General features: G+C 40.7%; 1 protein-coding gene across 7 annotated transcripts in view; it reads left to right on the top strand.

The window, feature by feature from the left end:
• Positions 1-16,316, top strand: part of Unc-115a (actin binding LIM protein Uncoordinated 115a) — a 36,351-nt gene that overhangs the window by 12,789 nt on the left and 7,246 nt on the right. For 4 of the 7 annotated variants that reach the window (XM_023392884.2, XM_089590614.1, XM_089590617.1 and 1 more), the window contains exons 1-7: positions 1,328-1,372; positions 2,168-2,680; positions 12,460-12,620; positions 13,689-13,854; positions 13,958-14,195; positions 15,038-15,368; positions 16,121-16,192. In XM_023392884.2, the coding sequence (XP_023248652.2) occupies positions 2,578-2,680; positions 12,460-12,620; positions 13,689-13,854; positions 13,958-14,195; positions 15,038-15,368; positions 16,121-16,192 (1,071 nt within the window). In that variant the 5' untranslated portion in view covers positions 1,328-1,372; positions 2,168-2,577. Of the gene's footprint in view, positions 1-1,327; positions 1,373-2,167; positions 2,681-12,459; positions 12,621-13,688; positions 13,855-13,957; positions 14,196-15,037; positions 15,369-16,120; positions 16,193-16,316 lie in introns of those variants that run through there. The other 3 variants (XM_089590615.1, XM_089590619.1, XM_089590616.1) reach the window with 2 other exon arrangements.

Here is a 16,316-nt window from a genome sequence, read left to right on the forward strand (position 1 = left end):
GCAGTTACTTGGGTTCATTTTTTTTCTTTCTCGACTCCTTCAGAAATAAGGAAATCAAAGTACCCGTGAATACAGTATATACACGCATCAACGGGGAAAGGAAGGTAGCCGCAAGATTTTCCAATGTACCTCGTTATTTTCAACTCCAACGTCGTATAGGTATACACAAGTATTTATTATCCGTAAGTACCTCTATTCGGAAAAAAAAAACTTCCAGTTACAGCAGAGGAGGGCCGCATCCCATGCTTGTACACAATTGACTTCCTCGTATAACGAAAAGGAAGAACCAATGTCAGCCGTAATAGTATCACTTCGTCTCTCTAGCCGGCATAATTTATGCTGGCGTGCATCATCCATGTTATAATATTCTCTCGACTATACGACTGCCTCTTTTATTGTATTAGCGCATCATTTTTTTATTTTTTGTCTACACGCCCTTTATAGGATGCACAGTATAGTGTTACTCGATGCGAGATACACTGAGAGAAAAAAAATAATAAAAATTAATTCCAGCAAAAATTACCATTCCGTACAGGAAATCGAATGCAAGCTGGTAAAAAGGAAAAAAATTATTACTTTTAACAGTAAAGATTATTGTTTCAACGGATAAAATTATATAGTTCGAAAAGTAAAAATTTCTACACGGGAAAGAAAAATTTATCAACCGATCCTTTTAAGATTGACTGTTCCAGCATATAGTAATTTTTACCGTTCTTGCCATAATTTTAACTATTAAAACAACAATCTTAGCTGTGAAAAATAATAACTTTTCCCTTTTTTTTCCACCTTGCGTCCGATTAACTGCGCGGAATGGTGATTTTCGTTGGAATTTCCCTATGAGTAATCATTATTATTATTCTTTTCCCTCAGTGTAGCCATCAATGTTTTGCTCTGCACCTCCCGTGCTAAACGATCCTTTTTTTCTACGCAATCAGCTGTGACCGATATATTTGCCCGGCGCGTTGTTCGCATGGGGGAAAGAAAGCTCCACGAGTATTGTATACACTTGCGCACATTGGCGAAATACTTAATGCCCCCCCCCCCCATACATGCCAATCTAAATGCCTCGACGCGCGGTATGTATGCTGGATGACGTCACGTTTAAAAGAGAGAGAGAGAGGAATGGTAATATATACGTGATGGATATTTGCGCGCGTGCGAATAAGCTGTTCTTCTCGTCTACGTGCACGTAATATATACTTAACATATTTGCGTGTACAGGCGTTGTGGTGGTGTTATGGTAGGGGGCCGATGTGGGAGGTTGTGGGGGGTACAGATGGACGCCCGGGTGGAGCCAGCACGTAGGAGAGAGAAGCCAGTCGTTCGGGGCACGTCGACGCATTTGTACGCGCGACGGGATTGTCGGTGTTGTGTAGGTTTTTTTTATTTACTCGTTTGCTTATGTTTTACACTGTTTTTTTCTAAAAAAAATTTTATTTTTACTACAAACTAGTGTGTGTGTACAAAAAAGTGTGTGAGCCCCTGCGGGAGTATACAATCCGTTCGGTGGATTTTATCTTTCGCGGGATGAGTTTTTTTTTTTTTTTTTTTTTTTTTCATATTAAATAAGTTTTGGGAGTTGGTGCGGTGAAACGCGATAAGGAAGGTTTTCGGTGACGAATAGTCGATTGTTCTTTGGCTTCAGTAAAAAAATATATTTATTCTCGTACAGACATATTTTTTGGTACTGTCCGCAAGTACACACCTCGATTTTATACATATAAAAAAAAAAGAAAAAGTATCAGGTGACTCCGACGTTTTCGCGCGGTGGTTATCTAATATGAAATTAGCATGAAACACATCGAGAAAACGAGTTTTGTCGCTGTAAAAAAAAAAAAAAAAGAATCTTAGAGATGATGTTGTAACTTCTTTTTTCCTTTGGTGTAAAGTATAATATATACGTGTCCTGTATTTCTAAATGTACAGTAAATCGAATGAAGTACCGGTGAGCGGAGAAATTTTATTGGCCGATAAGGTGCCGATCGGCAAAAGTACGGGGCCACTATCGCTTTTAAGCTAGGAATCAATAATTATCATTCGAGAACCTAATGTAGCCAAACGAAAAATATTACTTACGCTTCATCGCATCAACTCCCACACAAAAAAACCAATGAATGAAAAAACAAAGCAGTAAATATCGTCAACAACTGTACTTCTCTTTGTATAGCCGTTCCCCAATATAACAAGAGGGTGGTGGGAAAAAAAAAAAAAAAAGAGGAGTCGAACGCGTGTAGAGCCGTACAGCTGAGCCGCGGAGGAGGAGGGAAAGAGAGACGAAACCAGCCGGCAGCCGGGAGTGGTATAGCAGTGCGCGGATAGTATCTTAGCAGCAGTCGTTGTCGGCGGCGGCGCGACGGCCAACGGCGACCTGAAAACCTTACGCAATCGATCGCGTCGTCGGGACGCTCTGTGCCCTCCATCAGCTATATATATAGAGTGTGTGTTGTGTGTTTGTTCGCGTACACGCGCCCGAGTGTTGTTGTCATCGATTTTTTTTTTTTTTTTTTGGACGGAAAAGAAGGAAAGAAAAGACAAAAATCTCTGGCTTTAGAGAATTTTCCGGAGAGGGAGGAAAAGATGAAGTCGAAAAAGCAAGCGAGCGACAACCTGATAGCCAGTGAAAAAAATGGCCTAAAAGCCGAGCCGAAGGACTCGAAGGACCCAAAGCCGGTGAAAAAGGGTGAGGTTTAACTTTACTTCATTTCAATTTTTTTTTCCCCCCCCATTAGGCCCGAGTGATTGATCACAGAGCGCGGGGACCTGCATGGTTTCATTAAACTGACGTTGACCCGTAGTAATAAAAAAAAAAAAAATTAGCTCATCCTCAAATTTATAGCGATACTCGTTCCTGGAATATCATATATCATACTCGTACGTGTAACAGAGTAGATAACAGAGCGAGTAAGGTATTTAATGGATTTTTAACGACGTGTGCGTGAAGTGCAGACAAGGCGTCGCCGCGTTTTTCATTAAATATATGTAGAAGCATTCTTTGGCACGATACAGTGATCATCGCCGATAATCAAACAGAGCACGTCACTTATATAACGATAAAAAAAAAAAAAAAGCGAACATGCTTGGCTCTAAGGTGTAGTCACTATGACTAAAAAAAAAAAAAAAAATTTATTAAATTGCTTTGTAACCCAAATGGTCACTTACACGCGCTGTATCAACCCACTTGGCATCTCACTCTTTCCCCAAAGCCTGAAAAAACACACTCAGCAGCCTTTATCCTTTTATCCCAAAATAAAAAAAAAACCGACGTATTTCTTTTCGCATTCCTCTTTTTTCTCGCTTGCATTGATACACAACGAAGAGGCGCACCGCGCGGTATACAAGCATTCGGCGAAAGAGATAGACATCACTGTGCGTTCATGCAGATATATTATACACTCGTGCAGTATGCACCGCTTGCTGGCTTTTTTTAGAGCCGGCTGCAGTTGAGTCGTCTGGAGTCACCTATATATTACCATATGCCCTTTTGAAACGCCGACCGAAAGGCAGGCTGTGACCAGCTGATGATTTTGCGGGCCTGGGGTAACCCGATGGGGATGTGCCTTTTATTTGAAAATCTTTTCATCACCTACACGCTTGCCATATGTATGTGTACTTGGTGGTTGCGTGATTAACCTTGGGGTTTTACTAATATTTTCCTTATCGTTCTGACAAAACTCAGCCGATCGATAAGGGGTTTTTTAATGTATTGGCCTTTGAACATTTATAAAAGTCACACGTGGTGAGAATCGATTCGCGGACAATAATTTTTATCGCTCGCGTGTGTGTGTACATTATCGTGTATACGTACTCTGTTGGTATGTATTTGTTTTTTTGTGTTTGCACTCGGTCCCTTGATAATACACATTTTTAATTGCCACGTTTGATTTTGTTTCGCGATAAAATCGTCGCAAAGTCGAAATAATACGAATTGAACCCAATAACCCAATTGACTTTCAAGTCAAACAATGAAGCAAATGTTGAAAACGCCGCGCACTTATTTTTCCAAACAGGGCAACATTGTCGCCGTAGTTGACAAAACTCGTAACCGATCCTCGTCGATCGGTAGCAACTCCTTGTGTAAAAGGAGAACGTCAACCGTAAAATGTGACACCGCGCGCTCTTGTTATTGCGTGCGCTACATATACCCTGTACTTTATACTTCTTTGCATTGACGACGCGACCGAGTTTTTTTTTTTTTTTTTTTTTATGTTTGGATATGCCACGAAACTGTTTTTTTTTTCCCTGCGAATGAATTTTACATGCTGGGAAAGCACAGTTTCGGTCATTTTTGGTCACTCCTCCGTCTTATCACTCTAAATGAATCATATCGCCTCAACCGCGTATGAAAAAAAAAAAAAAGAAAAAAAAAAAGGAAGAAGCTACGCGAAAAAGATAAAGGTAGAGGCAACAACAATCGGCGCCGTTCACGAACCACAAGTCGATAAGACCCGGCGACCGCAACAGCCGTTTTCAATTACTCACAGGACGGGCGAGACGCCGCCGCTTCTCTCTGAGGTTTCCGATATTAAATCTGCCGCTCGCCTTTGACTCGAGCAGGAGTTTCTCAAAACCCGGACTCGGCCACCTTTGTTTTTTTTCTTCCAAGCTTTGATGCTCCGGACGATAATTTTTTTCTGAAAGTATCACGGACTAGTTGAACTTTCACCGGATGGATTAACCGAAAGAATTAAAAAACAACGTGTCAATAATAACAATTGTTTATTTGTCATTGAAGAGATGGGGAGGGGGGGGAAGACTAAAGATTCATCATTGACAGTGGACCGACGTCGAGAGAAGTTATCATCGACAATGAGCAATAGTAAATCGTGACGTTTAGGTAAATACAATTTTATTTTATTTTTTTTTATTTTGTCATGCACGTTGCAAAGTAATCCAAAACAGGAGGGGGTGGGGGAGGGAAGAACAAACGTATTTTATAGAGATTCGGCGATTTAACGACACATTGTACTCGTCGCCCAACAACACCCCGTGGCAACGGCGCATCAGCTATAATGTATAATATTGTGCAATAGCTCGCACTTCCTGATGATGGGCCTCCACCACCAACACACGCACGCCTGGGAGAGAACAATTAGCTGGTTCGCCTCGCGCTCAAAGAAAGCGAATCTCGCCCGCGTGGAAAAACAAACAACAGCGCGCCTAATTAATTCCGTTCTCTCTATCTCCACCTGTGTTGTAACAAAAGCGTGCTATATACACTGCACCGTTGTTACACACGAGATCGCTGTATATATCTGCACTATACATGGGTATACAAGTAATGCGCGTGCGACAAAAAGAGAGAGAGAGAGAGGAAAAGTAGGAAGCGAGCAGGTGGGGAGAATAGTAAAAAAAAAAACCTGTCTCTGATGTATCTTTCATTTCTGCAGCGCTGCAACCTGTCGTCGACGCGGCCTTTCGCTTCCTCGAACACAATGAGCCTATATAGAACATCGCGATCACCGCGGGCCTCTCGCTTTCGCCGGCCGGTGCGCGAGATCGTCACGACAGTCCGAGTCTATAAGTACCTATATATTTGCACTCGGAAGTATACTATACAGTGTATATACATAGAGGAGGAAAAAGCTGCCAAAGAGACTTTACGGTGCGACGGCTGTTTTTTTTTTTTTTTTTCTCTCTCCCCATCTGCTGTGACGGCGCATGGAGGAGTAGCTGAAAGTAACAACGTTGAGTCGATTTTTTTTAACATTTGTTGTCTTTATGTATATTTATACGCGCGTGTAATATTGTGCGTTTGCCAAGAAATGACGAGATGTTGGCACGAGCTCAATCGTATGAATTAGAGGATAATGAGGAGGCGCTTCTCGCCGGTGTGAACATCTCATCTTATACGGTTGTTTTGACAAAGTTTTTCTAGTAAAAATTTCAACGCCAATCGAGTAATTTTATAATACACATCACGTGGAACGACAACGAAAAATCGCTGAACCCAGTGGTTTTTCGAGATAATATTATTATTGATACTTATTATTCGCTGAGTCAGCGTTACAGTGTAAGTCCGAATGGCCTTCCGCAATGAATAAATATTTATTAATTCTTCCGACAGAGTTGGTTTTTAATGATTGATATATATATATATATATATTATACTTGCTCCAATTAACGGAGTGCTGTTTGTGGAGGGGAAAAAAATAAATTACCCACGTGGAGGTTGGATAATCGCCGCGTTGTTTGGTCTAGTTGTAGCTTTTTCTTGGAAATAACAACTTTGAATATACTTTTTTTTTTAAGAATATCCTTACACTGTGTATGATTATTATTTTCAACAACTACTTTGATCCAGTTTTTGTTGCTTGTATCATTTAATGGTCAAAGTGAAAAGTATTTGCACTATTTGCGCTTGTACGAGTTTTTTTTTTTTTTTTCAAATTGATTTTTTTTTCGTGTTTATCATCGCGATAAGAGTCTATTTACGTATAAAACGCGTAGATAAGAAAACGTTGAAGCGCAAAAAAAAAACAGCATCTTTCGCTCGAGATAACGTGTATAATCCACCAGCTGGAGTTATATAATCCGGTTAACGTCAGATTGTACGTGAGTAAGGCTTTACAAAAAATCACACCACCACGTCGGTTCAATGAAACAAACGTACAACGCCCTTTCATCGAGTTGCACTTGCTGCCGTTGCAGTGGACGTATATATATAGTGCACCAGCCAGAGATCACGAATGAGAAGGTTCACGCGAGGAATCATCGTGACAAATTATGCATCGCCTACATATACACACGTGTATGTCCAGTAGTTGCAGTTTCTCTGCCGATACGAGCGAGCAGTGCTTGTATAGGGTCGGGTATGGCTTTTGACCTCATCTCTATTGCCGCCGACGAGCGGCGACATCCTATTTAGACCACTTTATGAGTCGCATTAGCATACTTACGTCGGACATAATAATACTCCCTTTTGTTTTCGACGTATGGAAAAATGCGTGACCAAAAGAATAGAAGGTAATGAAATTTTTTTTTTTCAATCATTTATTGCAATGGTTGCTGGATAAAAATGTTCGAGGTATATCGGAGTCGAGATCGAAGCAATGTAATAATAAAAAATAAGAAAAAAAAAAAAAAAAAAAAAATACGGAAGTGCAAGGGATAGACAAAAGAAAGGGAGCGTTCGTTTCTCCGTGTATGTTATAAATAGCAATGAAACTGGATCATACTCGGTTTACTGGGTCAGTACAGCGATTCCGAGTTTAGAGGAGTTTTTATTTAACAATAATTTCACTTTAATTGAAAACTCTATCTTGACCTCGTTACTGTACGTCCCGTTCCATGGTTTAATGAACCCTAAAAGTATATATCCGAACGCTTTCTCGGACAGTTTTTGTATCCAGTAAAATACTTGATTTGATTCTTGTAAAAAAAAAAAAAAAAAAAAAATGTAATCGTTTTAAGGTAAAATTTTATATAAATAACTTTTACAAATTTTTCAGCGAGATGATAAAATTTATGAAGGAAATTTACAGTCTCTTAGTTGGATGATTAATTGCATCACGTCTCGTTGTATAGCCACCATTCAAAATACGCTCAATGAGATTTTGTTTTTTCTCGCGTATTGCAAGTCAATATTTTTTTTATCCCGTCTAGAAATAATTACAATATTCACTTCAACGCAACAATTACACGCCAAAAAAACAATACACAAACAAAACCGATTGAAAGACCGTGTTATAAGTACACACCAAGTATTGGTTTGATGTTCGATCACACGCTGGGCTAATGCGTTATTTATAATGCGTCGCGCCACAATCTCATGATTAATTGATCGCAGCTTTTAATAATAAACATTACAACCTCTATAAATCTTAATTACATAACACTCCAAACGAGACAAACTGCTGCTTCTGCTCTTTATCAATTTACTTTCAATTTACATGTGTACTTGCTCAATGTCACCTTAGTTGAATCAAGTACACGCTCGTCATGGGCGTATACGTGAGGCATATATTTATATACGCTACTGTCTCTTTATTTTACATAATTTCACGCGAACGGTATTTTAATTAAGCTCGTCCAAGAGCTTTTATTTCTTCGGCACCGCCCGAGTAAATTAATTTACGAAAAATGATGACAGTAGCCGCTATTAATACATCCGCCAAAAAAAAATGATTGACGATCATCTCGAGCGCGTGTAGCCGAAACTCGAAATTGGGCCAGCAAAAAAAAAAAAAAAAAAAAAAAAACTCGCGTCGTCGTTTCGGCGCCACGTTTATTTTTCCTTTCTTTCACTCTCTCCGGCATTCCTGTCGACACCAGCTGCAACGAAGGGCCGAAAATCAATTAAGAGAAATGAAGCGTTTTTTTAAAATCACTTGTGGCTTTGAACGAGTATACCCCCGTGTATACTGTCGCACACCATCACCGTCGATTGAATATTGTATACTCCGCGTCATACCTCGAATTAAACGCCATCGCAGCAATGCAGCGGGAGGGCGTTTAAAAATATTGCATGACATCACCCCCGAACGAGTCCGTGCTATGTGTGTGTTCACGACTCGCGCGACTTTTCATATTAGGTTATACGCGCATCCAAGATCGAGAGGCGCTTGGAGAAATTTTTTTTTTTTTGCTTATCGCTCGGTTTTTTGGGGTATGGGCGTGGGTGTGCTGGAAAGCGTCACGCGGGGCTTTTTTCAGTCGAAATTGACGCACGTGGTTTATTTTGGTAAACAAGTTGTTTTTTATAACGGCAAAAACTATGTCTGGATGTATTTTTCTCGCCGAATGTGCCTTTACGGCATCTAAAACAGGTGTTTTTGCAGCTTAAACGAAAATTAGGTCAGCGCATCGACAATATTTTTACTTGCAAAACAGTATCAGCAAGAAAAACGTATTTTGCCACGAAAATTCTCGTCGGTTTAATTATATATAACCATGTGACATTCCGCCTCTCTTATAACAAATAATCGTTCTTGCCCAATTCAGCAGTGTATATTATAAGTATAGTCGGGAGTATGAAATAGTTTTTTTTATTTTTTTTATTTTCGCTCTCTGAGAAATTCACGCGCGTACAACTTTCACGAGTGCGGGCGCGGCCAGCATCTAAACGCCGGGAGAAGAAAGTGCCGGTTTGTTTTCGGTTTTTCCCTTCGAGCCGATCGTGCGAAAACGTTGTTCCCACGATTTATGCTCTTTATGCCTCCCCCCAATTAAAAGTGCGAATTTAACAAACATGTAGGTATCCCGAACGCTGTACATGGCGTTTATACCAAACTAATCGGCATGTAAAGTGTTAAATTTCAAGTACTTACAAGTAATCTAAGGTGTCTTGTAACCGTCAAGGTATCGTACTTACTATTTTTTTATCTCTTGACACAAGGATGAGGGGGATAAACCGACGTAAAGAGCGTATGAACGGCCGTGGGACGTCGAGAGGAGAGATGTTGCGAGAAAAACGAAATCCGTACTTATATGTATATATACACTTGAGAGGCATCGAGGAAGGAAAATCGTTCCGGTACTTATTACTAGAGCGGTACAGCAGGTATCAAGAGACATCAGGAAAATTAAGCTGCTGCTGTGTATGTGTATTTACACTAGTCGAGGAGGAATTACGCTAGGGCTATGACTCACGCGTTGACTTTGCGATGTATTTTTCCTGTATCTCTGTACAGGGAGAGACAAGAATTCGCCCGAGGTTTTTTTTACTTGGCCGATGATTGTTACGGGGAAAAACGATTGATTTGAGTTGGTTTTAAAAAAAATAATTTGCTGTGGAGAGGAGTGCACATAGTTTTGTGAGAACTATAACTGTTTCTATTGTTAAATTACCTGGTGATTGGGGCAAGGTTTCATTCATTTCAACATGTTCTTAATTCATTCATAGTAAAGTCAAGGTAGAAAAAAATGTTTCTACTCTCCCCGAAAGTAAACAAACCATGTACTTTTTTTTTACCTCGAAACCGTGAACGTCTAAAGAAAACAAAAAAAAACTGCTTTTGTAATGTAGTCGAAACAAAAATAACAACAGCGCAAATAAGTGAGTCATGCGCGCTAAGGACATGAGAATCGTCAAAGTCGCGACGGTTATTTATTGCACAACAATTCATTTGAATGTACGTAAAATTAAAAAAAAAAAATACCATAGTGTCACGGATTTTAAGACCTTACCAATGAAAGATACAATCGTTTGCAATTGTGATTCGATTGAGATCATCTCTCGAGAACTATGTATATATACTTGGTTATATATTTCCTCGAGACCACACACATATTGATCAGTCCTGACTCTACTGATCGATTCATCGCCGATCTGTTAAATAAACCTGGTTCACACAGATAAACACAAGTACCGAGGAAAAGCCTCTCTAATTGTCATACGCGTAAAAATAGATATCGCTTCGCAAGCTCCTTCGAAAAAGCTCTCGTCCCCCGGCTAACTCCGCTAATCGAGTTACGACAGTCCGCGTTGATTTTTGTCCTCGTCGATCGATGGCCATCATCCCGATGTATAATCAAATTACCCCCGAAGCTTCGATCAGCCCATCACCACAGAGAGACCGGGTTTATCCGCGGGAACTCACTCGTCGTTTGATGGAGAACGGCGATTGTATACTTTGGCGCGTTGGTCGCGAGGGGGAGAGAAAAAAAAAAAAAGTGAAAGACGCTCCGCTGCGAGAGTATTACAATGGAAAAGGCCGTCGACGTGACACGCGCGTTTGTGCTCACAGCTGGCTCGCAGCCGTAGCTATACCTGTTACCGTTAACGCCTTGTGCTGGATTTGCGTGTGTGTGTGGACGTTCAGTGCGAGGTCGGTGGTCTTTCACGTGTACGTACATGTATGACGACCTAATGGGGTCTTTAATGAGGGCTGACACCGTTGCGAGAGTTAATGTGGTTGACCCGAAAAAAAAAAAGGAGAATACATCGTCATCTCTCTCTTGCTCTGCTGTCTTTTTTTTTTTTTTTTTGCCTACTTGCAGAATATTAGTCTTTTGGTGCTTTAAAAAACTCTTTTGTTTTTTTTGTCCAAAATTATTTTTGCTTACAATTTTTTTTTTTCTTTTCTTCCTATCAATTTGATTGTAGGAAATAGTTTCGAAAAATGGTTTGTTAGATAAATTTATTCATTCGTTATCGGATATACGATTATACTGTTTATCATTGAATTTTTTCTATGGTTTCGTCCACCCAAGAGTGGAATATAAAAAAACAATAGCATTGTGCTCTGTGTGTTTTCAGTGTAGCCGCCCAGTTCATTAACGAAAACATTAGCATCGTGTACTTGGACGATAAATATTTTTTTTTTTGGAGTGCACTGCTATTAAAATAACCCAAGTATTGTTTGTTTTTGTTTTTGTTTTTTTTTTAGACATAACTACCGTCGTTACGTGTTACGTAATGCAGATAACGAAAGAAAAGGAAATGCCCTAATAATGGTTATTTAATATTTCACACAAGTGGGCCGTTTAAATATATACATCTGTATACATGACTAGACTATAGTCTCCCAATCGTACATCCTAATGAACATACCTTTCAAATGTTCTACGATGCCTCATTAAAATGACATTACAGTAAGCTTTCGAGCGATAACCTGCCGACCTATCTATTATCAATTAAATTTAAGTTAATTTTGAGTACTGCAACGATACTACGATTTTTAAAAAGTGTGGGGGGCAAAGTGTGACGTTTTTAGCACGAAAACATGTGAAAATACGCGAGATCCCTTTTAACTCGAGGTAGTAAATGCATCGGTGATGTATATAGTGTACACACAGATGAAATCCAGTACTTTACCTACCTCACGTGTGGGTTGCGCAACACACGCGCTGGGGTAGGTATAGATGTATATATATACGTATACAGGTGCAGGTGAATGACGAATCGAGAATGCATTATTCATGGGTTGTGAGCATCGGCCGAGATTACATCGGAGTAGAGAAGAATAAAGAGACGAACGAGGAGGAGGATGAGGGACATGACGGTGTAGCCGTCGTGACCGCTGCGCTCACGCGGTCGATTTACCCGAAGGACGGGACCGCCGCGACGAGGGGACGCTACGAGCGACTGTTTTGCGTACACATCGGTACGTTCAGAGGCTAATCGAGCTGGCCTCTCTTTCTCCGATAGGAGTCTGCTCTGGCTTTTGAAGCGTTGTTCCTTTTTTTTTTTTTTTTTTCCAACAGCGATGTCACTTTGAGAAATGTGGGAACTGGGATGGAAAGTTTGTTTACGAGAACTCCTTGTGGCGGTGTATTTTTTTTTCGTTTCTCCCATTGATGAGATCAGATTTATTTCGAGGAAGCCACCGCTGGCGAGTTTTGTGCTCACCTCTCGCTGACCAAGGGGATTTTTTTTTTTTTTTCAAGCCGACGAGTGAAATGATTATTCTGCTTACCTTACGTTCCAAAAAATAATACGAGCCTCAATATACTTAAAACAATAGTCAATGACACTCAAAACATAATAATATATGTATATGTATCCTCATGGTGTTGCAGGAAAGACGTTCTGCCAGGCTTGCAAGAAGAAGTGCAGCGGCGAGGTGCTACGAGTCCAGGACAAGTATTTCCACATAGGGTGCTTCAAGTGCGCCCAGTGCAACGCGAGCCTAGCGCAGGGTGGCTTTTTCGCACGTGACAACGCCTACTACTGCACCAAGGTATATCTATATATATGTACATGGCGAAAGCTCATAAATTATCTGTACCTATATATACAACGCACGCACGCGCGTTCGGGGGCGGGAAAGGAGATGTCTGCACGCGATGATGACGCGACGAAAGGGGGCAAGGGTTGTGTTTTATCAATTTCGTTTTTTTGCGCGAGGGCGTATACTCGTGGGTGTATTTGTCGGACTTTTTTCTTTTTTTTCTTCAGCGCGGATAAAGGCGCGAGTGTCGCTTGGGAGTCGAGGGGTTGGATGATTACTATTACAGAGACGATGTGTCTTGGCTGTAGGTTTTTTTTTTTCTCTTTTCTTTTCAAGAAACGCTTAGTTGCTCATGAAGTATGTGCAATAACGATTTGAGACAAACAAAGTGACTTTTAACGACTATACATGCGTATCGGTGTAATTTTTGTTTTTTTTTCATCCACTTTCAATCGGATCGATTAATTAGTCGTTATACAGATTAGAATGTACTATACAATGTGTCGAGTGGCGCGTCTTTTATCGGACGTAAAAACCTATACGGGTGCAGTTGACCAAACGAAGAAATTCTTTGAAAAAAAAAATTTTCCTTTTTGTTTTACTATCTTATCGTTTTGAAGACATAGTTGATGAAAAAAAAAATGAAAGAAATGACCTACTTGTGGTTTTTCAAGCCGGGATTTACAGCGTAAATTTAACAACCGTGTGCCTATGATATACTTGTCCATAAATTCGCTTGTATCGTACTGTATACCGAGTGACCCTCAATTTAAATAAGGCTCACGTATGCTAATACAAATTGAACTGTGAAACGTTTCCTGCTCAGACAAAACGATCCCGGATGCTCGGAACGAAAGGGACTCGTATAAAAATTGCCGCGTGCGCTCTCGAGAAAAAAAAAAAATACTACATCTTCCCGACTCGGCCGATAAGTACATAATATACACCGAAATAGGGTTGAAAAAGAAAGAAAAAAAAAAATTGCCGCGTATAATCTTTCGGAAAGTCAAAAATATCTCGGCGCGGCGTAACGAGCTATGTGTATAAATATATAGCTGTATGTATGATGCTTGGCAGGATTACCGGGAAAGATGGGGCACAAAGTGCGCCGGGTGCGGGGAGTACGTCGAGGGAGACGTCGTGACGGCGGGCGAGAGGCACGCCTTCCACCCGAACTGCTTCCACTGCCAGAGATGCCGGCAGCCCCTCCTCGGCCAGGGGACCAAGGTCACCCTCGTACAAGGTATACATATACCATATATTATCCCCTATTATCCTGCGACATGTGTGTGTATATATCTATACATGTTTGAACCCGATGGAATATGGAAAATACGTGTGTACAGGCCAAGCGCTGTGCCACAAGTGCGTGAGCATACCGGTGAGGGAGGCCTCGACGCCGCTCGGCGGGCCCAGGGGTACGACTGGTGCTGGGGGCGCGAGCCAGGATCCGGGGGCTTGCGCCGGTTGCGGCCAACAGTTGCGCGAGGGCCAGGCGCTCGTGGCCCTTGACCGCCAGTGGCACGTTTGGTGCTTCAAGTGCCACAGCTGCGACACCGTCCTACACGGCGAGTACATGGGAAAGTGAGTATATTATGGGGTGTATACGTATAAGGTATCGCCGATCTCGACATTGGGTTCATTGGCTGTTGGGGCGGAAAAGCAAACAGTTAATTAAGTAGGATGTAAATAGGGATAAGGTCTCGTACACGCGACGGGGGTAGTAGAAACAGTACCTGATTTTTCTAAATTTTTTGGTTTTTCTCCCCATGTGGAGTGTCTTTCAAAGTTTTTTTTTTTTATGATTAAATAGGTGTTGAAGTTTTAGATGGTTAGGTAACATAATTTACGAGTAAAGCAACAGATGTATACGCGCCAAGGGAGCAAGTAAAGAAATCCTTGGAAACGTGTATCATCGCTCCCAAGGTGCTTGTTCGTGCAGAAGGAATTCACTTTTGTTTTATCTCAAAGACAAAAGATGCAATACTAAAACAATATTTTTTCAAGGGGTTCAAGCAGATTTAACAAAAATCTACTTTACTGGATAAATTAGCCAAGTTAGTCGGACACGCTCTGTCGATAGTTACATCTTTGATTTTTTAACTAATCAATCGTGGAAATGTACCTACGTCTTGTGTAATATTTTCTTTTATTTTTTCACTTTGATTCAATTGACCAACTTTTTTTTCCCCAACTAAACATTTGAAGATTAATCATACAAGTACCTAATAACATTACATTTTATATGAATGTCGTGTAGGAAAAATAGGCAAATTCTGCGTCATTTGAATTTTGTGTTAGAAAATGAAACTATATTGTTTGTACGAAGTTACACAAATGTTTTGTAATTTCGCACAAAACGTTGAAACGTAACTAGAAAAAAAAAAAAAAAAAAAAAAAAAAAACGCACGATCGCCAAATCGCAGGGACGGCGTGCCTTACTGCGAGAAGGACTACCAAAAACAGTTTGGCGTAAAGTGCGCCTACTGCAACCGCTACATAAGCGGCAAGGTGCTACAAGCCGGCGACAACCATCACTTCCATCCGACTTGCGCTCGTTGCACCAAATGCGGCGACCCCTTCGGCGACGGCGAGGAAATGTTCCTCCAGGGCGCGGCCATTTGGCACCCGAGATGCGGCCCCGGGCCCACGGGCCAAAATGGCATCGTCAATGGCCACTCGGAGGGACACACGCCCCAACATCGCGCCCCTGCCGGCGACTCTGAGCGCATTTCCAGCAGCGCCTCGGAGATGCAGGTAAGCCTCTCTTCCACTTTTTCATCCATCGAGAGTTGTGGGCTCGGTTGGAGTGACGGGTGTGTTTGCGAGAATAATGCAAATCGCCCTAAAAAGGACGGAAATTTTTTTTTTTTCGCAGGCTTCGTATTAATTTTATTTTCATAACTATAGAATAATTCACTGCAAAAACAAGAATAAAACACGTTATACATATATTTATATATGCGCTATTTTGTATTATACGTTATATTATGCTTATATATCCTGTAAAGTGCCAAACTGTAGCGACAGCCTCGGTTTTCTCCCCATATAGCCGTATTATATACACCACCACGTGCATTATACATAGATGTTCATTTGATTTTTAATATATTTTTTGCTACTCTAGCCGTCGCATGTTGCTATCACGTAAAAAACTACTTTGTTTTTACTTTCTTTCAATCGTTATTTTTATCGTTTTGTAGTTTTTTTTTTCTTTTATCATAGCTATACATTTTTAGGTACATAATTATGTTGTATGAACATGTCACACGTCTGAGCACGCTTATATACTTATTAGCAATTATTATTTCTATAGACAATCATTTTACGTTGTACCATATAGAAACATGTAATTATAAGTTTTTTTTCTTTTTTATATTACCTACCAATATGGTCGGTACACGTAAGATTATGTTGTTCTTTTCCCGCTTTGACCCTCACAACTCAGTTTTTTTTTTTTTTTTTTTTTAATTTTGTTCTTTATTTTGACGCACGCTCGTTGTGTATAGTTTTCGTTGAGGTCACGCACGCCGAGTCTAAATGGATCCATATGCAGCCCCTACAGCAGCCTAAGTCGCAAGGTACGCTATCGTTGCTTCGTTGTTTTTTTTTTTTTTTTTCAACATTAAGGAAAACAAATCATCATCAGCCACCACGCACACACCCACACACCCTATTTTCAGCCTCTTTTCACGCTCAGCGCCA

This window comes from Copidosoma floridanum, unplaced genomic scaffold (genome assembly GCF_036245765.1).
Source record: "Copidosoma floridanum isolate Cflo_tuat_1 unplaced genomic scaffold, Cflo_Japanese_pri ptg000012l, whole genome shotgun sequence".
Classification (NCBI taxonomy): domain Eukaryota; kingdom Metazoa; phylum Arthropoda; class Insecta; order Hymenoptera; family Encyrtidae; genus Copidosoma; species Copidosoma floridanum.